We start from the raw sequence: 26,665 nt of genomic DNA on the forward strand, positions 1-26,665 counted from the left end.
TTAAAGCAGTGCTTCTTGTCTGGTCTGATACACACTTTACATCTTAAAACAATGAGGCAGTGAAGAACAGAGCATTTTTTGCATTTTACCTACAGTAGGGGTGTCCAAACTTGGTCCTGGAGGGCCGGTGTCCTGGAAAGTTTAGCTCCAACCCTAATCAAACACACCTGAACCAGCTGATCACGCTCTTACTAGGTATACTAGAAACTTCCTGGCAGGTGTGTTGAAGCAAGTTGGACTTAAACTCAGCAGGACACCGGCCCTCCAGGACCGAGTTTGGACACCCCTGACCTACAGTCTAGTTTTTTTTTTATTATTGCTATAGTTGATTTACGTGGCCGGAGCTACGTACGGACGCGTTTAGTTTTTTTTGACCGAATGCTGCGGGGCGGTGTGGCGCCGATCCGCTTCTCGTCTTCGCGCTCACCGGCCGACGGCTCGCCTCCGAGTGGAGGGCTTTCCCGATGCAACCAGTTTGTCCGCTTAGCTTACAGCGTTGCGTCGGCGGAGCGGAGGCCCCGGAGGAGGAGCCGGCTGCGGGGACGACGACCAGGATCGAGTCTGGGGAACAGCGGTTCCAGAAATCAGGTAAGATGAAAAACAGAATCCGAAAAATAAGGGCGAGAACGCGGCGGGATCCGAAAACGCGGTCGAAAAATTTTTTTGTTTGTTTTTCTGGACGGCTTTTGCAAACCGTCGCTTGGGTTTAGGGAAGGAGGAGGAGGTGGAGGAAGAGGTGGGCGGCCGGGTCAGCCGATCCGGCGGCTTTTTGCGCGAGAACAGCGCGGGTGCGAACGGCGCGCGCTCCCGAGAGTCGCCCGAGACGCGAAAAAGCGCACACAGCGGCCTCTCCCGCTTGTTATCCGCGAAAACAAAAAACGCTCGAATACGTACCTCCCGGGACGTATCTCGCAGTCCGCAGAAACGTCCGCGTGGCTACGTTTCCACAATGAGCCTGGGTTGTATAGTTGTGTGCCTCTACTGCTGTGACTAAATAACTTTTTATTGTGGATCGTACCAACCAGCTCTTGCTGGGTCTGTTCCTCGGACATTTACAATCCTGCCTTTTCTTGCAGTGGTATAAAAATTACATTACAACAGTGCTAACTATTTAATATAGTGGATTTGATGTCACAAGTAAGGTCAGCCACAAAACCAGTGTGCCTTTTGTCAAAATGACTAAAAAGCTGCGGACATTTAATGCTTTTTCTGAGGCGAAGAAGCTGATTTATTCAACCCAGGCTCATTCTGAAAATGTACCGATTTTTGGAGAGCACCAAATATATCCAAGGAGGTACATTTTTTTGCAGTTTTTGTTTTCGCAAATCCACCAGAGGTTGCTGTGTACTCTTTTTGAGATCTCAAATTTTTCTCGCTAGTGCCATTCGCACCGAAGCCGCTGTTGACTGACTGACTGCCTGCCTGACTGACTGACCCACCCTCCTTTTTCCCTAAACCCAACCAATAGTGTTTTCAAAAGCACCAATTGACCCTAGCTGCAGTCCGCAGCTTGATGACATAGTTGACCAGGTACACTACGTAGTTGGCGATCGCCAACAACTCCCCCTACCCTAAACCCAATCGTCACAGTAGCATGGGCATTACTTTATTGAGCAGTAGTTGACGATTGCCAACACCTCCCCCTACCCTAAACCCAACCATCACAGTAGCATGGGCTTTACCTTATTGGGCAGTAGTTGACAATTGCCTACACCTCCCCCTACCCTAAACACAACCATCACAGTAGCATGGGCTTTACCTTATTGGGCAGTAGTTGACAATTGCCTACACCTCCCCCTACCCTAAACACAACCATCACAGTAGCATGGGTGTTACCTTAGTGGACGGTACAAGGTCTGCTAGGTAGTTGACGATCGCCTACCCTAAGCCCAACTGTCACAGTAGCAGGTCCGCTTTTTAGTTGACGATCACCTACGTCATCAAGGCTACAGCGAGGACGTCTTGAAAGAACTGGCAATCTTTAAAAATATATATAGGGCTACGCTTTCAGAATGAGTCTACTGTATGTTGGATTTATTGATGTATTTCTGTGGTTGAGCAATTGCATGAGACATAATTAATTCCAGAAAGTTGTTTTGTTTCTTTCTAATGTGGCCCTCAAAAAAATGTTTCACACAAAAGTGACATTTTTTTATTGGAATTATTTTGGTTTTGATAATTCATCACTAATGCATCACCAATTGCATCATCGGATCTGCTATGGATCAGTGCATGTACAGTAAAGTTTGATCACTGATTACCTGTGAGGGCACGTTTTTAGGTGGCTCTATTCTGATGGTGGGATCCCATTCGCCAGGAGGCAGCACAGTCACCTGGTCCAAAAATTCATCAATTCCAGCCACAAGATCAGAACGCTCCTTTGCTTTATACGCCACATCATGAAACACCTAGAAAAGACACACTGATGTGAATTTAGCATATATACAGTAACAGCCAGTTAGTATAGCATCATGCATAAAAATAAATAGATAATAATGGCAATAATATTGACCTCATCTGTCATGAGTGTGGCAATGGAACGACCAATCTCATGATACTGTGGTCCTTTTCCCATTGGCCCCAGCAGAATGAAGAGAAACCTGCAAAATGACAGCGAACTAAGAAGCGAACCCTTGGGTACACCATTTTGCAAAATGTGCTTGAAAGATTGAGACAGTTATGAGTTTTTTGCGCAGATATATACCGGGTGGTGATCGGGACCTCTGCCAGCCCATTGAGCAGCACAGCAGGAGACAGACGGATGAAGGCCACCACAGGTTTCTCCAGAAACTCCAGCTCACCCACCAAGATGTTAGACGCCTCAGCCCCCGGTGGGATTTTTTTCATGAAGTGGAGGTCTATCTGCAGACAAAAGAAAACTTTTTTTATTTTATTGTTATACATTTTTTCTGGTTTATTTGACAGGGATTATATACCAACAGTCTTTGGACTAATAGTAAAACAGTATAGCTAAAATATAAAGCAATGAATCAATACAAAATAAATACGAATAACTTTAGAAATAAGTTTCAAAATACATGACATTTACAACATTTCAAAAAAATTAACAATCCACCAAGAAATTATATTATACCTATAATTACTGTATACTATAAAACCAACAGTATGACACTTAATTCAAACACACGCCTCCTCAGATACAAATTTATTTAAATCCTTAATACTGACACTATCATCGTATTGCGGGTATCTATTTGTGGTCTTGTCATTTATTATCATTAATACCATGTAGATTCTACTCACCCAAACCTTTAAAAAGTAAGATTTACCAAACAAGAGTCTAAACATGACTCTTACTTTGCTGAAGTCAACAGCACTGTTCTCACGACTGCCTTCACCTCGACCCTCTGTATTGATGGGCTGAGTCTGAGGAGACACCATTTGACCTGGCAGCAGTGTAGCACCCATAAAAACAAAAGAAATAAATAGCAGACCATTAAAAACATATTTGACCATTAAGTTGAAAGCAATGTTAAGGGCATTAAGACCAATGCACACTTACCTCATTAAAAAATAATTTCAAGGAGCATGTTAGTAATGTGAGTTATAAAGTCTTAGCATTGTCTAAATCTAAATCAAATTTACAAACTGAATCTAGAAGGAGGGAAGAAGAAACAGCTTGGATATATATAAAAGTCTAATACAAATATCAGTCTCTAGACTAAGAACTATTTGCGACCCTGGACCATAAAACCATAAGGTTCAGTTTTCTGAAACTGACATTTATATTCATTCCTGAGAGCTGACAAATAAGCTTTGCACTGGTGTATATGCTGTAAGGGTTCTCTAAAAGAGTTTAAAAAAATTAAATACTGCAAAAACACATTTTCAAAATCAGTTATTTACATTAAGTCCATATTGCTGTTTTGATATATTTACAGAAGGAAAATTACAAAATAGCTTATTTTTTTTAGATATTTTACAAAATATCTCTTAATAATACTGTATATATTTACTTAACAATCTAATGATTTTTTGGCATTAAATAAAAATCAATCATTTTGACCCGTTTAATGTATTGTTATCTGTTCCCAAAAATATATCCCTGCTACATATGACACGTTTTATGGTACTGGGTCACATTTAGTGATTAAATGTTAATCTAATGCTGAGTGTACTTAAGTTAGAGAGCAGTCATGGAATGTATTGACTATTGCTTACTACAATTACGCAGTTTAGGGGTGTAATTATACACAAAGATGGTATGGCATCAGATAAACAATAAACACAAAACTGATTCTTTTTTTTTTATTATTAAACACCAAATATTATTTACAAAACCGATTGTGAAACTGTCTACTCATAGGTTTCAAACTAAATTCATGGAGGGCTGCAGCTCTGCACAGTTTTGCCCAATCCTAAATCAAACACAGCTGATGCAACTAATCAAGGTGTTCAAGACTCTTGAGCTTTGATTAGGGTTGAAGGAAAACTGCAAAGCTGTGGTCCTCCAGAAACTGTATATGTATATGTCTATTCAATTAGAATTACAATTACAAATTTTCTGTTTACTTTTAAGTATATGTGTTTCTTTCTACTGCCATCTTTTTATGATTAAGTAATAAATGAGATGTTTATTCATGTTTATTTCCTGATATCACTGCTAAAGAGACTAAGAAAGAACCAAGCAAGCACTTATTGCATGTAAAAGAAGTCTGATAGATGTCTAAACAAAATGGCTTAGCTAAAACAAGGCTAAATTTAGGCTGTCATTGAAAATCAAATAGACATCTATGAACAGACTAGTGATCAAATATAAAAGAATAAATGGCTAGACATGAAGTCTGTTGATTCTGTCTATTTGATTACTTGTCTACTTTTGTGTTAATCTTAGATTTCTATTAAATTTTTACTGACAGCCCAGATTTAGTCTTGTTTAAGCCAAACAGACTAATTTTAGATGTCTATTAGACATCTGTTAAATACAAAATTGCTTAGTGGGAATGATCACATTCAGTTTCTCCATAGATAGCAAACTGAAAGACCCATATGGTACATTTTTGGTTCAATTACAGTTTGTGTATCATTACACCCTTAATACATTTGCATGCCCACTAAACTAGACAGACCACAATCTGCCTGTGAGCATGCAAATGACACTGACATGGGATCATCCGATTGCAGTATCTAGATATTACATATCTATGCATTAATACAGTCACATTTACCGTTGTTCAGCAAATTTTTATGAGCACAATCCAGATATTTCAACATGAATTTATGCATCTATTCACAGAAGGCTCAAAGTAATTGACTAATTTTAATTTCGCTTCTGTTTAAGCTTCTTCACATTGATAACGGTCATTTACTGCTCTCAAAATTTTGCTGAAACTTTGCGAATAGGACCGCACTATTAGAGTACAGGCTAATCTATGATCATATTGCCTGATGGAGACTCTTCCTCAAAGTTCAGTGTGGGAATGACGTGGTAGCCATAAGGTGGGCTTAGTCGTTTGCTGAAGGGAATGTGTGTTTTATGGTGTCGGATGAGGGAACTGTTTGGGGCAGGGGTGGCAGAAGGGCATGGGTGTAGTTTCTGGGGAGATGAAACACACTTGGGACATCGTAGGGGCCAGTCTGGGCATAAGAGCACCTGTCTGTCTCTTACACTGCTGCTGAACCTAGACCAGAAAGAGCAGCAGGGACTGGGGGACGAATGGCTCGTGGTAGTGACTGGGACACACAGACAGGCAGACACACCATTAAAAAGGGATGGTAAGACAAAATGCATGGTAAATGTAGAAGAATGCATATGCTGGATTGTGTGGAGCAGTACCATTTTTATCCATGGAATGAGGTTCAGACTGTTTCCTGCCGATATCTGCGAAAGAGCGTACGATGGGGATCCGGTTAGCCAGTTTCTTCTGGTTCTGATGGTGGTGCTGTTTAAGGAGAGCATTTCGGATCTTCTTCCTCACCTCCTCTCCCAATGGACCCGATGTCTCGTGCTGGTCCAAAACCATATCTTAAAACATATAATAAAAAAACATATAGCAAATTTTAGTGTAATTGAAGATTTGGGGGTTAATAAGACGTTAAATAATAATGTAAGAAAAAATGAAACTAATATTTGTATTTTAATACAGGCTCATTGGGAATATGTACTTATACACAGTGCCTAATCTGTGAATTGCGAGGTCCTAGAACAGATTGGGGTAACGGATCCGCCATGTTACCCGAGGATGTAGAGGTGTCGTGCACGAAAGTGGATTGGGTGGGGAAGTTGTTGCGGATGAAAGTGAAGAGGGTTGGGGGGTCACAGAAGAAAGTAAAAGTGAACAGCAGACGGTGGAGGAGGCGGTTGAGGATGGGGATTGGTATAATAAGGTAAAATTAAGCTCTGCTTATACAGTTCATATAGCTATATTTTTGTAAATCTGCAGGTATGTGCATATGTTTGCCTGGAAAAAACGAAGGCTATAGAGAAGTATGACAACAAGTTTTTTTTTTTCACACACTACTGATGTTTATAAAGACATATTATTGATAGACAACAGATTGTTTTATGCAGTTGCTCGCACAAAACTGAATATCAATCCGCAATCAAACACATTTTCCTTGCCCACTTATATTTGTATGGATAGCTTTTCCGATCAGTTTGCTCAGTAGCTTGCAATGTACACCGTTGTATATGTGATGTGGAGCAGACCAGGTTATAGTCTAAAAAAAAGAACAGTTTCAGAAAACAGATAAAAAACAAACAAACTGTGAAATCCTGGTAAATGTATATGCCATGATGGGCTTTTCATTTCTCACTTGCTTCCAACTACAACACTATTGGTTGGGTTTAGGGAAGGGTGTAGGTCAGTTGATCGCAAGGTGATACAAGTACAACAAGGCCAGACTTTTAGGGGTGTCAAAATTAATTGTTTCTTTGGTGCATCGTGATGCAGACGCGGACAATAAGGTATCGGTTTAGTAATAACCATAACCGGTTATTACTTACGTCATTTACCTCATATGCGCTCTGTCGCGAGGGAGGCGAGCGCGAGTATTTACAACGCTCTAACTACTTAAAACTCATAAACTGTGCACAATTTCACTGTGTGTGTTTGCTGGATCAGTCTTTCACTGACATTAACAGCAAAAACCCCTATTTCACTGAGATCGAGAGAATGAAAGTACTCCATTTCTCTCTCTCACACACACACACACACACACACACACACACACACACACACATAGTGGCCCATTTGACCTGCTGGCGTGACTTTTCTTCTCCTCTCGGCTGTTTTACAGCATTACTTCTGGATACAGAAACGAGTGCGTGTCTGCAGAGTTTTTTCCACCGTTTCTATCATGCATCAGCCGCTGCCGCCTGCCGATTATCATTATCACTCATCTGTGAAGAGCGCAGTGCGCAAGAGCCCATCGCAACCGTTTTTGTTGAGGGTGTGACCAATCAAAGAGGTGTAAGAGAACTAGACAAGAATCAGAAAGTGAGCTGGATATTTATATTTGTTTATATTATTTGCTAAATGCTTGTGTTGTTTAAAGGTACAGTTTATATTTCTGACTGTTTGTATTAAATTACAAAATTGTATTACAAATAGTATATAAATATAAATATATTCATACATTTTAATACAAGAACTGCTGCTGTGAAGAAAATATAAAACTGTGTATGAAAAGCACCGCCAATGCACCAAAATATCAAATTGAACCGAATCGATGGCATGATAATCGTAACCGAACTGAACCGTGAGACTAGTGTAGGTTCACAGCTCTACTGACTTTTATTGGACACATACAATAAGGTAGTGTAAATGTAGTTTTTGAAATTCTCAAAACTGTAAACAGCTGCCTCTAGCGGATTTGTCAGCACAGGCTGCAAGCAAATGTCACTGGAGCAATGTATTTCATGGTTCGCAAACAAATGTAGCCTTGAGCACATATTTCCAATGAGCGTGGGTTGTTTTATTTAGGAAGGATGTGTTATATTGATTAAAAAGTGACATTGCATGTATGATTTGTTTTTTTTTTATCCTGTTGCTTATATATATTTTTTAGAAAATGTTTCTAAAATGTTTTCTACAAACCAAATAAGCAACACTGTTAATTACAAAAAAGTCATAAATTAGTGTGTAGGACCATGTGACACTAAAGTGGAGTAATGACTACTGAAAAAAAGAATCACAGGATTAAATTACATTTTAAAACATATTATAACAGAATTATTTTTTTAATTAAATTGTAATAAAACTTTAGAATTTAAAGTAGGCTACAGTATATACTGTAGTATCTACTTATGTAACAATATACTGTAACCATTTGCGCCCACCCCCCTCCTACTCCCTCCGGCCCGCAACTGATGTCAAAGATAAAAGGAGATTCGGCCCGCCAAAACATGTTTTTGAATCAACATCATTGTTGTGCAGTCGCATATAGCCACTTGTGGTTATATTTATATATATATATATATATATATATATATATATATATATATATATATATATATATATATATATATATATATATATGTATATATATATATATATATATATATATATATATATATATATATATATATATATATATATATATATATGTATATATATATATACATATACATATATATATATATATATATATATATATATATATATATATTTTTTTTTTTTTTTTTTTTTGCATTAAAAGAAAGATATTCAGAAGAACAATTGCCAGTAAAGTCACTAAAGTTACCCAATATGCTTTCTGCTGTTAAACTATTGGTTAAGCAACAATTTATTGTGACAGAATAATAATTAATATTATTTTGCCTATTATTAAATTGTAGTATTTTCATAGCAATTTATACAACCCTTTCGATATGTACAAAAGAGAAAGAAGAAGCTTTGACTGCGTATACTCAGGGGGAACAATGCCTGAGTGCATCAATTACATCAGGTTTAAACCCCTGATGTAGATAAACAGTAAACAAAAAATGAGTCACATGGTGTACAAAACTTACGTATAAAAACGGTAGTGACAGTAGCTAATTTGGTGTGAAATTCCCTTCTATTTTAAAAAGCAAAACAAAATATATTAAACATCATTGCTGTTCTGTCGACATGAATAAACATGTTTGCCAAAATCACAAATTCTCAAAATCCACACCATTTTCTAAATTCTATCATTTGAAATGGAGTAATCTAGATCTGGGCACAAAGCTAAATGGAACATTAACTGCTTTTGCTAGCTTACATAAGAAAACCAAGTAGCTTAAATGCTTATTTCTTTATATCTATGAGAAAGCCCTTTTGGTTTGGTACCTGCGATCTCCTCCAGTGAGCTGGCCCTCATGTCCAGCATGACGGTGCCATTAAGGATGCAGCTCCGGAGCTCAAACAGACTATGAAGGGACAGTGTAGCCACATACGGTTTACTCCACCTCTCTCCTCCATCCTCCACATCTTCCTCAAACTTCAGCCATCTAGAAACAAAAAAAAAAAGGGAAAGAAAAAGAGATAAAGAAAATGATTATTAAATTAGCTTTCTTATTTAGCTCCAATACCACAAACTGCCATTGCATTAGTTGTAATGGAAATACACAGAGATGCCATTCCAAACCACAGATGTATCCTCTTAAGTAGTTGTGATGTCAATATATTGATTTAAATCACTTTTATTTCTCAGTTATCTCTTTGCTGTAGGTCAACAAACTCTCTGTAGTTGCATATGTTTTGGTTGCGACGTCCAAAAAAATAAAATTTACTCATTATTTACTCTCCCTCAAGTGGGTTCAAAGATTTACAATTTCTTTTTTAATTTACACAGAAGATCTTTTAAAGAATGCTAAAATTTCGCTAACATTGAAGGTACAGCACAACCAGAAAATCTTAAATATATAAGACAATATATATTATATATAAGCTTAATGTTACCAGTTTCCAACATTTCTAAAAATACATAACATGAGATAGTCAAGCAGGTTTGAAAGAGTATAAGGTGAGTAAATGGTGGCGTTTCTTATTTTCAGAATTCAAAACAATTGCTTATTGATATAACTATGGTGACCCATACTAGGAATCTGTCCTCTGCATTTAGAACAGCTGAGTGCATACACACATTAGGAGCAGAGAGCAGTGAGGACACACGCACATACTGTGGGCACACAACCAGAGCAGTGGGCAGCCATTTGCTGCAGAGCCCAGGGAGCTATTGGGGGTTTGGTGCCTTATTCAAGGGCAACTCAGTCATGGGTACTGAAGGGGGAAGACGGCAGGGGTGTGAAAATAATTGTTTCTTCAAGGCACTGTGATGCATATGTGGACGATTCGATATTGGTTCAGTGATGGATCAAAATTGGTGCACTGATGTCATTTATCTCATGAGTGCTGTGTTGTGGTACCATACTATCGTGGGGGAGACGAGACGCAGGTAATTTAAATGGTCATACTAAAAAAGGCAACAACTGTGCACAATTCATTGCGTTTGGGTTTGCTGGTACAGTTTTTCACTGACACTGAAGTTACAGCAGAACCCAAAAGCCCCAATTTCATTGATTGAGGACATTTTGACCTGGTGGCATGACTGTGAGTAAACATTTCCTTCCGCTCTCGACTGTTAAAGCAATCTTTTTGGATTCAGGCACGAGTGTGTCTAAAGAGTGATTTTCTCCACTGCATTTATCAGAGGATTCTTATATGATATGTGTAGCTGCTGATGAATCGCTAATAGTTTAAGCCAATCACAGCCATTTCTGTTGACTGCTAAACACAATAGCCAATCATAAGTGTTTAAGAACTCACTCGTCAGTGCTCAGAAATAAAGAATTACCCGTTACTTTTGTAAATTCGTTGTAAATGGACTACACAGTAAACCCCCCTATTACTAAAGATTTTAAGTGACTATAACTTGACATAACTTAAAATACAAAGTTTTGGCATCAAAACCTAAACAGGTGTGTTTAACTGACTCATTAGGCAGCAAAAAACTTTTAATTAATATTTGAAGTTCTCTGAACTTAATTTTTTTTTTTTTTAAATGTATTACCAAGTCTCTGTTTAAAATGATTGGTTGCACTTGAATTTCTGCTATGACAACCATGCTGATTGGTCGATATATGTTATATGACACAAGGTAGTCAAAATTTTGCTGAAGCGCAGCAGGACAAAGGCACTACCTGAACCCATCTGATGAAAGGGAAAAGTTAAATTAGTAAGTAGATATTTAAATGCTTATATTTATTTTCCCTAACTGATTTACATGCAGAGGTGACACGGCGGCACAGTGGGTAGCGCTGTCGCCTCACATCAAGAAGGTTTGAGTCAGTTGGTGTTTCTGTGTGGAGTTTTTATGCTCTCCCTGTGTTGGTGTGGGTTTCCTCCAGTTGCTCCAGTTCCCCCACAGTCCAAAGACATGCACTTTAGGTAAATTGGGTAAGCTAAATTGTCCGTAGTGTATGAATGTCTGTCCTCGTTCTCCAGGTTTGGGGTTGGGCTAACGATCCACCTCGTGAAAATTATATGTTACGAAACACAAACATGGTGTGGCTAAATCTCACCTTCAATACAAAAGGCCCTAGGAGTAAGTGAGTAAAGAATATAACAGCTGAAAAATTTTGAAGTTTAGTCTATTAGCAATTTTAAGTTATCTATACTTAAACATTTAGGGTTAATTCAATAAAGAGACCACTTTTGGCCAACTCAATTAATTGATTTCCCATTACTCAAACGAACTGAGGGAATCACTTTCCTCAAATCATTTGAGTAGTCTCAACCTATTAGGGTTTACAGTGCACTTGTCATCTCTACCTGTTGTTATGTTTGACACATTCAAGAAATGTGTTTTCTTTGAGCAAGAAAAGTATTAAAAGGCAAAATTGTATTCTTGTGTTGTGAAGTTAAATTAAAAACTGTTGATGGAAAGCATTGTTAATGCATCCTGATGCACCGTAACATCGAATTGAACCAAATTCATGAGATGATTATCGAAACTGAACTTAAGTGCGAGACCATTGTAAGTTCACAAGAAAACAATGTTATTCATTTGTTCTCCCAATCTACAATTCCTGCCACTAAAGAGAATTGAGCATGCACACTTTGAATTACAAATGTGAAGGGGGAATTCTCCTCGACAACCACCAGTGTGCAGCATCCACTTAGCAACACCAGCAATAGGGCTCCTGAACGAACATCCGCTTATTGTTGGAAACAATACAGTGTGATGAAGCCATATTATAGTTTGCTAGGGTTACAGTCCTATTCTATTCAAAGCACATGTGTATATCCAAAAGATGGTGGTTTTGACAGCATAGTGTTCCAATCCCTATACTGAATTACATCACAATTTAAACATGTGCAAAGATTCACAAGAATGAAGTGTCCGTGACTTGTGCCCTTCAACATCCTTCATTGAGAAGTGAGGCACTTTGAAGGACCCTTTGGATCACTTTAGATTGGATCGACCCTTGAATTCTCTGAAGGACCATTAGGAGGTTAATTTTTCCCATTTGGAACAAAGCATTCGTCTCTTCGAAATAGATGTGAAGATGAATAGAGATGAAGTTAGGTCTTAAAGCTTCCTGCTCCTTTCTTTAATGAATTGAACTAAACATTATAATTTAGAGTGGACTTAACTTTTAACAACCTAGAGATGTTGTTTGGTAATCAAACCAGTCATGGCACAATTGTCCTACATGCAGCTACCATCGCTATTAAAATCTCTTGTGAAATCTGGTTATTTATCAGCAAATAAATGTCTAATGCTGGGTTTTACAGTGTGATTAGGGGTTTCAAGTGTAGATTAGATTACATGGCCTACATCCATACAGTGTAATCTAGAGCAAGTGACGTGATACAAATGTTTGCTACTGTATATGTGTGTTGTGTGAAACTGGCATGACTGGGATCAGCTGATGAACCTGAGAGTACTGTGGTTCTCAATATTGTTGCTGGGGACATGATATGTGCACAAGGGAAACCCTGATTGGCACTATCTGAAGTAATTTGGGAAATAATGATGTTGTAAATGAGACCAACAGAGACCAACGCTATTTTCCATTCTTGCATCAAGCCACAAGCACAAACAAAATTGCACGAGACCATGTACAATGTCCCGAGCCATTCGATTCACACCTAAATTAACACTAGAACTACCAAGAGTCAAATTAACAGTATACTTTCCACATACGCTACTTTTTTCCTGTCTCTTTGAATATGCATGCCTCTCTCGCCTAGCAACTCTCTGCTAACAAAGACATAACTGATAGAAATAACAATTTCATTCCCGCTTGACAAACAAAGGGAGGTATGAACATTTGTGGGTGGTCTAGTAACTCTCAATTATAGTCTATATTACCAAAAGATTGTATTTCTAGTAATTATTTAATAAAATATGATAACAGACATTCAGAGCTTAATTCGTGACAAAAACTCAAACTTTAACATGACAAACATTTTAATTTGTTACAATTCTATATGAACATATATCGAACACTAGTAGCTCCCGTGTTAAAGCAACACCATGCAACTTTCTCTCACGGCTCCTCCTTGTGGTTGATAAGCGCAATTGCCTTTTACAAGCAAAGCACCTCCTGTTGCAGTCATGGGCAATTCAATATATGCCCATGTATCTACTAGCAGGGGTGTGTGGGGCTGTGTTTACAGGGTCACTTAACCTAAGTTGCATGCGTGATTTCAGGTTACGGGCAGTTCTGGTAGCCACAGCAGCACAATTCATTAAATTGTTTCAACCACTGATATCATTTTAAAGACACTGGGTCTCATTCACTCAACATGCATACACAAAACTTTTAGGACAACGTGTGTGTAAGTAAATTATTACAAATAATTCATGATTCATCAAAATCTTTCAAACTAAAATTTAGTTAGGGCGCAGTAGGTAGTGCTGTCACCTCACAGCATAGCGTATAAGTGTGAATGAGTGTGTATGGATGTTTTCCAGACATGTGTTGCAGCTGGAAGGGCATTTATGTTAGCCTACTTTATATTACTGATATGTCTGATAAGCTTTTTCTATTAATGGACAATGCATATTGATGTTTCACAATGTTTTGAATTACAATATTTAAATCTACCAAGCTTAGTTTACAATGTTTACATCGCTCTACTTGCGTTAAATCTAAATCCCAAATGTCAGAAATGACAACTGATTGTTAAGATTTAATTAATGTCAGTTGTAATGTTATTGATTAGTGGATTTACTTGACAGATTTCACTCATTCATTTTCCTTCTGCTTTTTCGCTGGTTTACCACAGCGGAATGAACCGCCACTTACTTGGCAGATGTATTTTTAAGTTTAGGTGGTTTGTGTAGAGTGTTTTATGTTTGGAAAAAAATATTTCTTATTAACCTAATTACACTTTGTATAATGTACTAATGTACGTTTTGTCGTATCCTGATAAGTGGATTTAGAGGTTTTTGCAAAATAAAGCTGAAGAGGATTTAGCTGGTTTTGACGCAAAAGATAATCTAATTTGTTAAAAAGAATTGTCAAAAGTGACATTTATTAAAGAAAAGTTATTTTATTTACTAGCTAATAACATTTTCATTACATATAAAATTAAACTTCTGAGCGTAATAGAAAATGCTCATTTACAAAAAAAGAGGACTGATGGATTAAGAAGGTTTTGCATCTAAACTTTTCATATTTTTATTTCTCTTTGTACCTGGCCGTCTCTTTCCACTCTGCATCCTCTCCCTCCTTCAGGCAGATCTCGTCCAGTTCTGTGAAAAGAGCGTGTGGAATGTGTTCCTCATCATCCTCCATTCCCAGCAGGAACTGCACACGCTGAGACGGTGTGTCCGCTACAGAGAAACAGAGAGAACTTTCAGCTTTTACATCAAGTTTTCAATTCTTTCTCTGGAGTGACAATCTTACTGTATGAAGGTGATTCTCTGCCATCCTCTGTTCCAGAGTCCCTTTCTCGTGACCTCTTCCTGTGGCGATGTCCATGATGGCGATGCCGTCTGTGTGATCTCCGACCCAGAGGTACATGAACACCAATGTAGAGGGTACGATGGCCTGTCAGGGACAAACAGATAAGGACAGTGTTAACAAAATGTTCACAAAACAGAAATATCTACAGTTTGCTGCAAGGAAAAGGAACCAGGAGCAAGAGTCTGTCTTATTTAGTGGGAAAAAAGGCTTTGCTACATTGCATTACAAAATCTAATAATAGGTTCAAACAAATCAACATTTGCATGAGATTGCTCTGACCACTGTTATTATGAGCTGCTCACATCTAAAGATTTATTTTGACATTTATTTATAGCAATGCACTATTTGTGGGTTAATAATCAGTCTAAAACCTTCATGTTTTCACAATAATCCTATGATATAATAAATATGCTGACCAACTGATGAAAAATGTTGTTTTATATAAACATTATAAACATTTTAAAAATACTGCATTTTGGCTCTCATTCATGTTGTTTTCGGCTTAGTCTCTAATTTATCAGTGGTCGCCACAGCAGAATGAACTGCCAACTATTCCGGCATATGCTTTACACCAATAGCAGATGCCCTTCCAGCCGCAACCCAGTACTGAGAAACACCCATACACTATCATTCACACACACACTCATACACCACGGCCAATTTAGTTTATTCAATTCAACTATACTGCATGTCTTTGGACTGTGGGGGAAAGCGGAGCACTGGAGGAAACCCACACGAACACAGGCAGAACATGCAAACTCCACACAGAAATGCCAACTGGCCCAGCCGGGACTTGAATCAGCGACAGTGCTAAACACAAAGCCATCATGCTGAACCTATTTTTGGCATTCTTTTTTTTTTTTTTGGCTTAGTCTTTTTATAAATCCGGGGTCGCCACAGCGGAATAAACCGCCAACTAATCCACTTTTTTTTAGCCTACCCAATTTACCTATACCACATGTCTTTGGACTGTGGGGGAAACCGGAGTACCTGGAGGAAACCCAAGCGAACGCAGGGAGAACATAATACAACAGTATATAATAATTTAATAGTACTATCAGTTTACCAATGTTTACTTCATTTTAACACCACTTTTCCCTCCCCTCCCCATCAGCGGCAGTGACTGTAATTAGATGTTGTAAATCCAGTAAATCCAGAAAAATAATATCAACTCAATAAATAAATAAAAACACACATACAGAATAGAACATTATATATTATTATTATATTAATAGTAATATATTATTATTATATTAATAGTAAAAAATAAATAAATGTATTAAAAATTAAATAAATACAATACCAATACAATATTAATAATACATAAATAAATCAAATATGAATATTACACTTTTACCATGCGTCTTACCACAATGACCTTATTCATCCTCTGAAAAAGCTAAATAATTTACCCATTTTTTCTGATAAACATCCAATTTAACAAGTAATCTCGATGCCATTTTTTCATATGCTGCCACCTTCCCCAATTCCGTAACCCATTCTTACAATATTGTTGGATCTGCTGAATGCGATCCCCGCTAGGCATGGGACAATAATCGGCATACCGCGGCTTGGAAAAGTCCAGGTTTTAAAACCGCCAAACTTTTCTGTAACACCGTTTCTAAGGTATGTGAAAGATTTTTTTTTGTTGTTGTTGATTTTAGGACAACAGTATCTCCAGCAGAAAAGATCTCCAAAGATGCCTTTTTAAGCTGTAGAATGTAAAGAAATCTGTGTTTTTGAAACTAATGAAAACAGCAGAAGTCTAAGATTCATTTTTTTTATTATTTAGCCTGACATGTTTACTGCTCCAAAATACTTTAAATCTTTCAACAACAAAAAAATTGTTTTCAAAAGGGATTTATTTATTTATTTTTTTTCCCACCCAGACATATAAAAAGAGCCTATTTTAGGGCAGTAATCACAATACCGTGATACAGTGAAACCGTGATATTTTTATTCAAGGCTATCATACGTCACACTAGGCCCATGCCTAACCCTCATAATGATTTGTCTTCCAATCCTAATACTTATTTGAATCCACTCAGTCATCTTTACACCAGATCCCAACACGAACGGGTCTCCCAGTACATATATGTGAGGACAAAACAAAAAGCAGCATCCAGTTGTAATTTTAAGTCATGATCATGATCACAAAACACAAAGAAAGATATTCTGAATAAATTTAGGAATTAAACAAAACTGCATCCTTTTAAATTCCCATTTAAAAAATAGCCATGTTTTTTTAAAACAACATGAGTGCGAGTAGGGCGACGCAGTGGCGCAGTAGGTAGGGCTGTCGCCTCACAGCAAGAAGGTCGCTGGTTCGAGTCTTGGCTAGGTCAGTTGGCATATCTGTGTGGAGTTTGAACGTTCTTCCTGCGTTCATGTGGGTTTCCTGTGGGTGCTCCGGTTTCCCTTACAGTCCAAAGACATGCGGTACAGGTGAATTGGTCAGGCTAAATTGTCCGTGGTGTACGAGTGTGAATGAGTGTGTATGGATGGCGGTTCATTCCGCTGTGGCGAACCCGGATTAATAAAGGGACTAAGCCAAAAAAGGTAATGAATGAATGAATGAGTGTGAGTAAATAACACAAAATGCTATTTTTTGGAGTGAACTGTAACTGAAAGGGTTGCTTTAGTCCTTCATCTTAAAGTGTCCAGCAGATGTAGAAGGCCTGTTGTGCAAGATTCAATCTCTGCAGTCATATAATCAGATTCGCTGCTTCTGTACTTTGTGTTTCTGTTTTTGTTTACAGTCTCAGATTAAACTATAGCATTAAATCCCTCTTTCTCTCTCTCTCCCTGCAGCTCTCTGTGTCTCTCTGAAGAGAGATGCAGCCTGACAGAGTGTGTCGGTGGAGAGAGAGCACATATGTGTGTTTGTGTCATTCCAGCCCTGGGCGCCGACAGAGAGTAGAAGGAGTATGGCAAGCTCTTTTAACATTTAATCTATAAAACATACTACTATCGTCAAGATCGTACAGTACAGCTGCTTTATTTTTAGTTAGTAGTAATTATTAGTTCACCCTCATGTTTATTATTAGTTCACCCTCATGTATTAGTTCTCACCCTCATGTTTACATTTGTGAACATAAATGAAAATATGATGGGAAATCTGAGCTCCCTCGTCCTTCATAGCCACTGACGTAATAACTCGGATGTGTCTGGCCTTTGTTTCAAACACTTTGGTAGTTCTACTACTACTAAACAGCACTTATAAATGTGTGTAATATATTGACACTATGGAGAAAAATCTGCTGTATAAATTTGTTAATTGCGGAAAAAATATGCGCATGTTATCTATACATTATGCGAGCACAAAAGTATTCTGATGCTTGATAAACTGAACTTGAACTGTTTTGAGAGTTTTTTTGGGTATTTTTCTTGAATTTGAACAAGTCGGGATTCTTGCTGTCTATGGGCGATGAGGAAGCTCTCTAATTTCATCCAAAATATCTTAATTTGTGTTCTGAAGATGAATGAAAGTCTCTTGGTCTTGGAACGATATGAGGGTGAGTAATTAATAACACAATTTTCATTTTGGATTAACTAACACTTTAGTACGGGTGGCCAAACTTTTTTCGTAAAAGGCTAAAAAACCAAACTTGATTGAGATCTGTGGGCCAAAGTTAAATATACCAAACTGTATTACAATAAATTTGCCATGGGTGATTTAACAATTTGTTGGCTAATATTTAAAAACAACTAGAAAACATTGCTTTAAACTGCAAATTAATTAATGATGCAGTATCATTTTGAATGTTTTAGAATGAATTTATTATAGGAAAAACATAAACAATCCCATTTATAACACAATGGAGTTCAATGCTGAATACACTAGTCGAGCTGCTCCTGCCTTTGCCTTAATTGGCTTGCTGATGTCTTGTGCATTGTCCTCTATCTGTCAAGTGACATTATTTACATTTAAAAAGTCTGATTCAGTTACAACATTTAATTGTAGTTGTTTTTGTAGCTCCACAATTAAACAAAGAAACAAAAAGTTACATTTAATTTGAAATGACGATCTCTTTCAAAGACATTCGCTCCAAACAACTCCCCATCATTCTGCCTTTCTTTTCAGATAGGATTGTGGGCCAAACCAAAGGTTAATATGGGCCAACTTTGGCCCACGAGCCCTACTTTGGGGACCTCTGCTTTAAGTATTGGTACTTTTTCTTTGCCTAATATTACTTATACATCAGCTACTACTATTACTAATTCTTTAGATATTTGTGCCTGTCCATTAGAACTAGTACCTTTAAAAAAGATATTCACCATACCAGTACTTATTCATTAAATAGCTATATTTATTCATTAAATACTAATACTTGTTAATTATAATATGGAAGTTACAATAAGATACTACTACTTGTTCACTTGATACTATTATACTTTTCCATAATAAAAATGAAATAGTCTGCTGTTACTAAAAACATTTTAAATGTTTGCCATTGACTTCTACAGAAATCTGTCATTGAGGTGTCGGCTATTAAGTTTTGACTAGTCTGTTTTTAAACTGTCATACATATTTTATAACTAATGCATATTTTTATAGACTACTAGTTATTTACTGAGTACTAAAATCAAAGATTATAGAATACACAAGACATGTCACTCGTATAATTTTGAATGGGGAAAAGTGTAACAGTCAATATGGCGAATCAAGCCCCGCCTTTTAGTACAGACGCCAATCAGGGATCGATAAATGGTGAATAAAGCCCGACTTCATGCACAGGAGCCAATCAGCGTTCGCTATAGAATGACAATTTTCCGGGAGGGGAGCTCAGACCACACGTGAGTTTCTGCAGATTCTTTGTGATACGAATGTTTAGAAATGAAACTAAATACACAGCAAAGTAATTCAGTAATTCAGAGTAAAGTGTTGAAATTCTAGAGTTAGATAAAGATAAAAACAACCCTCTCACCATTAGAAGTTGATTTGCCTCCTCGTCATACAGAGTAACATGTATCTACCTTTGTAGATAACCCTTGTTTTCGAGAAACTAATCAGTGTCTGAAATCTCGCCATTCACCCTCATTCACCTGGCCCTTAAATTAGTCAATTAGTTTAGTCCACTAGACAGAGTGAATGATGACAAATCAGTGAATTTAGACACCTGCTGTTAACAAGCACAATCACGTAAGGAATAAGAAATTGAAGGAAGAAATAAAACCAAGATGACTGACGTTAAACTGATGCTAAGACAAGGCATGGATATCCCGAAGCGCAAGTGTTTTAAAACACTACACCGAAGCATGATCCGAAACACCAGGTTATGTGACTAAAGTACTTGAAAGCATTGCTTATTTTAGAAGTGTTTCAAGACCTGGCGAATCTCGGTTTGACTGACATTGTCAGAAAGTTACTGTGCTGCAAATGGCCCAGGTTTGAATATCGACTTGTACTAATACTTTATGAAATTATGACTAAATGTATTTTAATAATGTTACTGTTTTATGATCAAAACATTAACTTGAATCCTCAACTGTATAACATGGGATATAATTCCTCAATTTGCTAAACGTTCTTTGCTGAAGCTGTCCTAGAGCAATACATATAACATGACCACTAGATGTCACTGTAGAGATGGGTTTCGAAACATTTCGAAGCTTCGACAAATTTTGCTTTGACTGTTTCAATTTTTTATGAAGCCTCGCTTTGCCCACCACTAGTTAATAATCCCTACTGAAAGAAGTACCAATATCTCATGAATAAGTACTATTATCAGTTTAACAGGTACTAACATTAAATGAATAAGTTGTAGTTTTAAATTAACAATAATTACTACTATCTATTTTAAGGGGTGGGCAAACTAGATTCTGGAGGGCCGGTGTCCTGCACAGTTTAACTCCAACTCTACTCAAACACACCTACTTATAGATTTCTAATGATCTTGAAGACACCGATTAGCATGTTCAGCTCCATTAGTGATTGAGCTAACCTATGCAGGACACCGGCCCTTCAGGACCGAGTTTGCCCACCCCTGATTCTATTTAATATGTACGTAATAATAAAAACTATTATTTTATGAATAAGTACTAGTAGCTAAAGAATAGGTACCATTTTATTTTTATAAGGTACAGTACTTACATAACAAGCACTGGTATCTAATAAAGAAGTGCTAGTAGTTAATGTAAAACAAACTTGAAAATCTGAAAATACATACTAACCTGTTTTTAAAAATGAAATGTTAAAATGGCTTGCCATAGCCGGAGCCACAAATCAGACGTCATTTACGTCACGACTTGAGTGTGTGATTGTGAAACAGACAGATGGAGAGCAAGAGCAGAGCACATGACCTCTATATAGAAACGGTTGATGCTAACTGGGTGTCCTGAATCGCCTCATCAGTTTTTAATATATCCTGCGTCTCACTCTTTAGAGATCTACACTCTAATGAGCTTTAGTTTCACCGGCTCACTCAGTCATGCAATTTAGCTTCTAAATAAGTGATAAAGACCTCCAGGGACTGAAACAAACACAAGTGTGCTTTTTATCTCATTACCTTCACTGATATCTTCCCTGAAGAGCCTTGAGGTGAATGTTAGCATGTGGCAGTTCATACAAAGCTGAGTCATTTCATCTTAAGTGAAGCATCCTGTAAACAACCTCTAAACACAACAACTTCAAAGATTTTAAAGGAATATTTCATTGAAAAGAGAGAGAAAAATGCTCCATCATCATTTACCAGCTATGAAACTGTATGTTCAATATCAACTATTGATGTAACTTGATGTTTATTGAGTTGACAGTGACGGTGAAGTGCTTTACTTTGTAACACCTACACTGTAAAAAAAATGCAGTCAAATTTACAGTATTGTTGCCAATTTTGGTTGCCAGTAATACTGTAAAATTTACAAGTGCATTAATTATTACAATTGTGATGCAAAGCTACAGCAGTTTTAAATGTTTATTAAAAATCTGCTTGTAAATTGTGCCAGTAATACTGTAAAAATAGCCAGTAATACTGTGAAATTTAGAAGTGTGATTAATAATTACAATTGTGTTGTAAAACTACAGCACAACTGTAATTGTTAATTTATAGTGCACTTGTAAAATTCACAGTATTACTGGCAACCAAAATTACCAGTAATGATGTAAAATTTACAGCAATTATTTACAGCAAAGTGGATCTGATAGCATAATTGTATTGGAATTCAAAGGCATTAGTTTTAATGATTAATTTTAAGCAATAACCTAAAAACAAGCGAGTCATATTGTTTCATATACTAACAACACTAACTTATGGCACATTTTGGTGCTTTCAAAGCTTCTAAAGTCATTCGATGCATAACGCAAAAGATATTCTGAAGAACATTACAAGCAAAAAAACACTGAATTAAATGTATAGACATGCATACGTACTGTACATACATGCTTACGTACAGGTTTTTCAAACTGCTTAATCCAGAATTGTGGGTACATTTCAAGCATTTCCTATTAATTTTTCATTAACTGGAATGATAATCAACAGATGTAATGTTAAAGTAAATGCATTATTAGCGAAAATACTTAAAATACCTAAAAATGATAGTGATTCTATTACTAATAGTTTTTTTTTTTTGGTATTATTGATAAACCTTTTTTAAACCATTACCAGAGTTGATAATAACAGAGTTTACATTTTCCACAATTTTGTGATTTAGCTCAAGATGCTAACCTAAAAAATAATATCACATGGCATGTCTAAAACAGAATTTCATCCATTTTCATTATATTAATGTTTTATTGTAACACTGGAACTACCAGAATTCTATAACAACTAGAATTACTATAGCACTCATTCTGACCGTTCCCATGTAAGATGTCATATTTTTTATTATACAACCAATAAATGTGTACGAGTAATTAGACTTTTTCAGTTGTACAAGTAGAAGAGCAACGTTTTTTCATGGCATTAAAAATGTTTGAAGCAAACTTATGATTTTGCGATCAGAAAGTTGTTTTTGTTAGCAAGAAGTTGCAAGGCAACAGAGACACACATATTCAAAGTCAGGGGGGAAAGTAGCAGACACAGAAATGCACTAAATTTGGTAAATAAACATAGAAATACTCATAGCTTTTTTGTGTTTCCGAATTTTACTGGGGGGAGCTTTCTGAGGCTCGGACCCCTATCTTTCTCCCTCATGACAAAGGGAATAACACAAGTTAGGGCAGAGGTGGGCAAACTTTTTAGACTCGAGGGCCACATCAAGTTTTGCAAACCGAGTGAAGGGCCACATGTCAAATCCTTCCAAAAATAACTTTTATTTATAGTGGCATCATAGACTGTAAAATATATGGACGTAGTGTCCGTGACATCACCCATAGGTTTTTTAAGAGCGCAAAAGAAGCCACAAGTAGGCGTGGCCAACCGTCGCCATTTTGTTCACGCATCATCGCACTCACGGCAGGATCCCAAACGAGGGCAAAGAGGCAGAGAGTGAGCGGAGCTACAGACACTTTCAGCATTTTGCTTAGACCTGGCTTTAGACGCACATTACTTTGGAAAAACGCTTAATACTTTATCACCTGCGACTCATTTGTATTCTGACCACATGTGCTTGGCTGTACACTATATCAATAAAGTGTTTAGACTTTTAAAAATACTGTAGTAATACATTGAGCCACTAAGTATTGTTCTTATGATTTTTTACAACAGGAGGAAAACGCGAATTACTTCCAAACACTTCAGATATAGTCTGTGTTAGTAAATGCAGGACTATTGATGAAATCCAGCATAACACTGTATGACAACACTTCAGATGACTGATCTAAGTTACAGCCCCAGCTAATCAATCTGTCAGATTCTGGAGGGCATTACAGCTCTAAAGAACATCATAAATGATAAATGATCTTAAATAAAACAAATACATTTATAGAGATGGTATATAAGTAAATAACTTTACTCACATGGGAAACGGAGGCCACGTGAAAGGTTTGTGAGCACAACTAAGTGCACAGAGCATACCATATCATCTGATTATTGTAGGAAATAATCCCAAAAGGCAACTGACTGTGTAAAGCCACATAAAACAACACAAAAAAATAGGATGAATATGCCAAAATCAGTGGCTAATCTGCCAGAGTCAGCTGAGGTGACTTGACGGCGACCAGCGAGACCTAGCTGTCAATCAAGTGGCCATGCCCTTAATTATGCAAACTTAATATAGCCTAAAATAAAGGAAACTGATGAGTTATAAAAAAATTCACCCCCTCACAGTTGTCATGAAGGGTAATATTAGCTATATGAACCAAAATCTTTCTTTGTACCATGCTGTAAACTCTTTTTTTCTGCTGTAAAGTTGGCCGTTCTAACAGTGAGCTTAATTAAACTTTGCTCTATTATGGAGCCAGGACTAGCGGAATTTTGATGAATTGCAGTTTCAGTTACTCCCATATTGGCCTCCCGAGGGAGAGCGGGAGGTTGCCGCTTGGGCAGTATGCATGAAACAAGTAATATCGGACAGAAACATGTCACATTAACACAAAACTATTTTTTAATAGTTATTATTGAGTCAAATTTACAAGTCAAATGAATTTGCACTGCTATTTATATTTATCATCACTTATCAATCATCATAAAACAATAAAATAATCTCTCATAAAATATAATAATAATAATAATAATAATAATTCTTACAGTGGAGAATAGAAAAGATATTGTCTGATGGAAAAAAATCTCATATTAACACATTAAAATAATTCTTAAAGTTTACTATTCAGTCAAATTTACAATGATCTAATTTGCACTGCTTGTAGAATTTACAGATCAATCATCATAAAACTTGATAAAACCACAAATCTTTAATAAAATAACTTTAAAGTGGATGTATGCATGGAAAATACATTCTATGGCAAAAAATTAACACATTTAACCTGCAATTATTATATGATTGCTTGCATTAATATGCTCATATCAATCATTTTGATTAAACGGAAGAAGAATTTTAGTCTTTGTTATTCCAAGTCATGTTATTATGGGTGTGTTAATGTGAACAATGAGCCTGAAAATAAAGTTATATTAATATCAACAGCAACACTCTTGCAGTCAGCCGTTGCCTAACGACATACAAAAGTGCACCACGCTCCTTTTTTTCTTGTCAACAAAAAGGCAATGCAGTGCACCTTACGTTTTTGGAACGTAAATGAGCATTCGTGTGATCAGCCCCTCAGGTTGTAGTCTTCAAAAACAGCAATACTTTCTTGCCATATTAAACTTAGCACTTTCTGTCCGATATTGGAGAAGTATTTTGATGTCCATTCTTCCTTAAACACATGACATTCAGAGTAAATTTTTTTTGCCTGATTCATTTTCAGTCATTCAGTGCATTTTAATTTCCAAGATTGTGTTCTAATTCTACGGGTTGCGCTAACTGTACCGCGTGCAAAACTGCCATCACATGGCGTTCACTTGTAATTGCATCATTAATTTACTAATTCTGAAAAAAATTCCTCGCGGGCCGCATGAAAATGTTCAGCGGGCCGTAGTTTGCCCACCTCTGAGTTAGGGTGTCTTTCCGAGCTGAGAGCCCTGCACGGCAAATATGCATTTTCCTTTTCAGTCAAATAAGTGTAAACTGAAAGTGCTGTTCAGACTACATTTAACCCAGGTTCATAATGGATACGTACTCCTGCATACATTTCTGGAGAAAGCAAAATATGTCCCAGAAGGCACATTTTTTTGTTTTTGTTTTCACGTATCCACCGGAGGCCAGTGTGTATACCTTTTCAGATCTCAAAATTTTCTTGTGTGCCATTCTCGCCTGCTCTTCTCAAGGTAATCCACCAGAGGCCGCTGTCGACTGACTGACTGACCGACTGATACCCCCACTAACCCCCTTCTCTAAACCCAACCAATAGTGTTTTTAAAATCAGATTGACCCCCTACCACCTTCCCTAAACCCAACCGATAGTGTTTTTAAAAGTAATCCAGAAAAAGAAAATCCCTCATGGCCGCTGATTTTTACTACATTTTAAGATCTTACCACACTCTCATCCTGTTATTTACTTGTTTACTTTATTTTTTGCCATTTGTATTTGTTTTACCTGCTTTCTGGAACCGTTCCTCATTGGACTCGAACCTCGTTGACACGGTCAACACTATTGGCTGCATGTGTTTGATGTCATTACTGACATACAGCCTTTGAAATCTTTGAAATTTGAAAGCATCGTCAATCAGCTGATGTGTCAGCAGATCGAACACATATATCTGATGGTTCAGCGGACAGATGCAGCTTTAACATGCTCTCGTGTCCCTGTAAATACAGGGTGAAGTGAGTGCATCGATGACCATTTTGGCCAATCGCCAATACTGTTGGGCTCCTGAACACAACAACCAATTGACTCATGACCTTCCACCCATTGGCGGCATCTCATCATCTGACGCAATGTGGGGTTGAGTTGGCAGACTGCTCTGAAATATTTAGCAAGCTAGATATAGAATTGCAAGGTGTTGGTGATGCGTCATTCAGTAGTTCACACATAAAGACTGCTGAGCGCCGATCACCTGCAGATTTTGTCCCAATCACAGCCCGATCTGTTGGCGAGCTCAATAACTTGCAAATTAGGCATAAAATCCTGTAGTGTGAACTAGGCCTTAGTTGATCAATCATCATGAAGTCACCGGTCCCCTTCTTTGGGCAACTAGAATTGTGCAAGTAACCGAGACGTTACTAGAAAGGTTTTCAGCTTCAAAAAGTTCTTCACAAGGTTAAGCAAGGACGAGGATGAAACATAGAGCTTCTTCAGGCACAGACACTTTCTGAGTGTGT

At 37.2% G+C, this 26,665-nt stretch overlaps 1 protein-coding gene across 12 annotated transcripts in view; it reads right to left on the minus strand.

The window, feature by feature from the left end:
• The window catches only part of slc4a10a (solute carrier family 4 member 10a), a 128,826-nt gene that overhangs the window by 41,723 nt on the left and 60,438 nt on the right, over window positions 1-26,665 (minus strand). For 7 of the 12 annotated variants that reach the window (XM_073916448.1, XM_001335416.9, XM_073916447.1 and 4 more), the window contains 8 exons: window positions 14,849-14,992; window positions 14,637-14,775; window positions 9,276-9,436; window positions 5,798-5,986; window positions 3,319-3,407; window positions 2,705-2,862; window positions 2,513-2,600; window positions 2,262-2,408 (listed from right to left, as the gene is read on the minus strand). In XM_073916448.1, coding sequence (XP_073772549.1) covers window positions 2,262-2,408; window positions 2,513-2,600; window positions 2,705-2,862; window positions 3,319-3,407; window positions 5,798-5,986; window positions 9,276-9,436; window positions 14,637-14,775; window positions 14,849-14,992 — 1,115 coding nt within the window. Of the gene's footprint in view, window positions 1-2,261; window positions 2,409-2,512; window positions 2,601-2,704; window positions 2,863-3,318; window positions 3,408-5,406; window positions 5,695-5,797; window positions 5,987-9,275; window positions 9,437-14,636; window positions 14,776-14,848; window positions 14,993-26,665 lie in introns of all 12 variants that reach the window. The other 5 variants (XM_021479741.3, XM_021479743.3, XM_073916442.1 and 2 more) reach the window with 1 other exon arrangement.

This window comes from Danio rerio, chromosome 11 (assembly GCF_049306965.1).
Source record: "Danio rerio strain Tuebingen ecotype United States chromosome 11, GRCz12tu, whole genome shotgun sequence".
NCBI classification, from domain to species: Eukaryota; Metazoa; Chordata; class Actinopteri; order Cypriniformes; family Danionidae; genus Danio; species Danio rerio.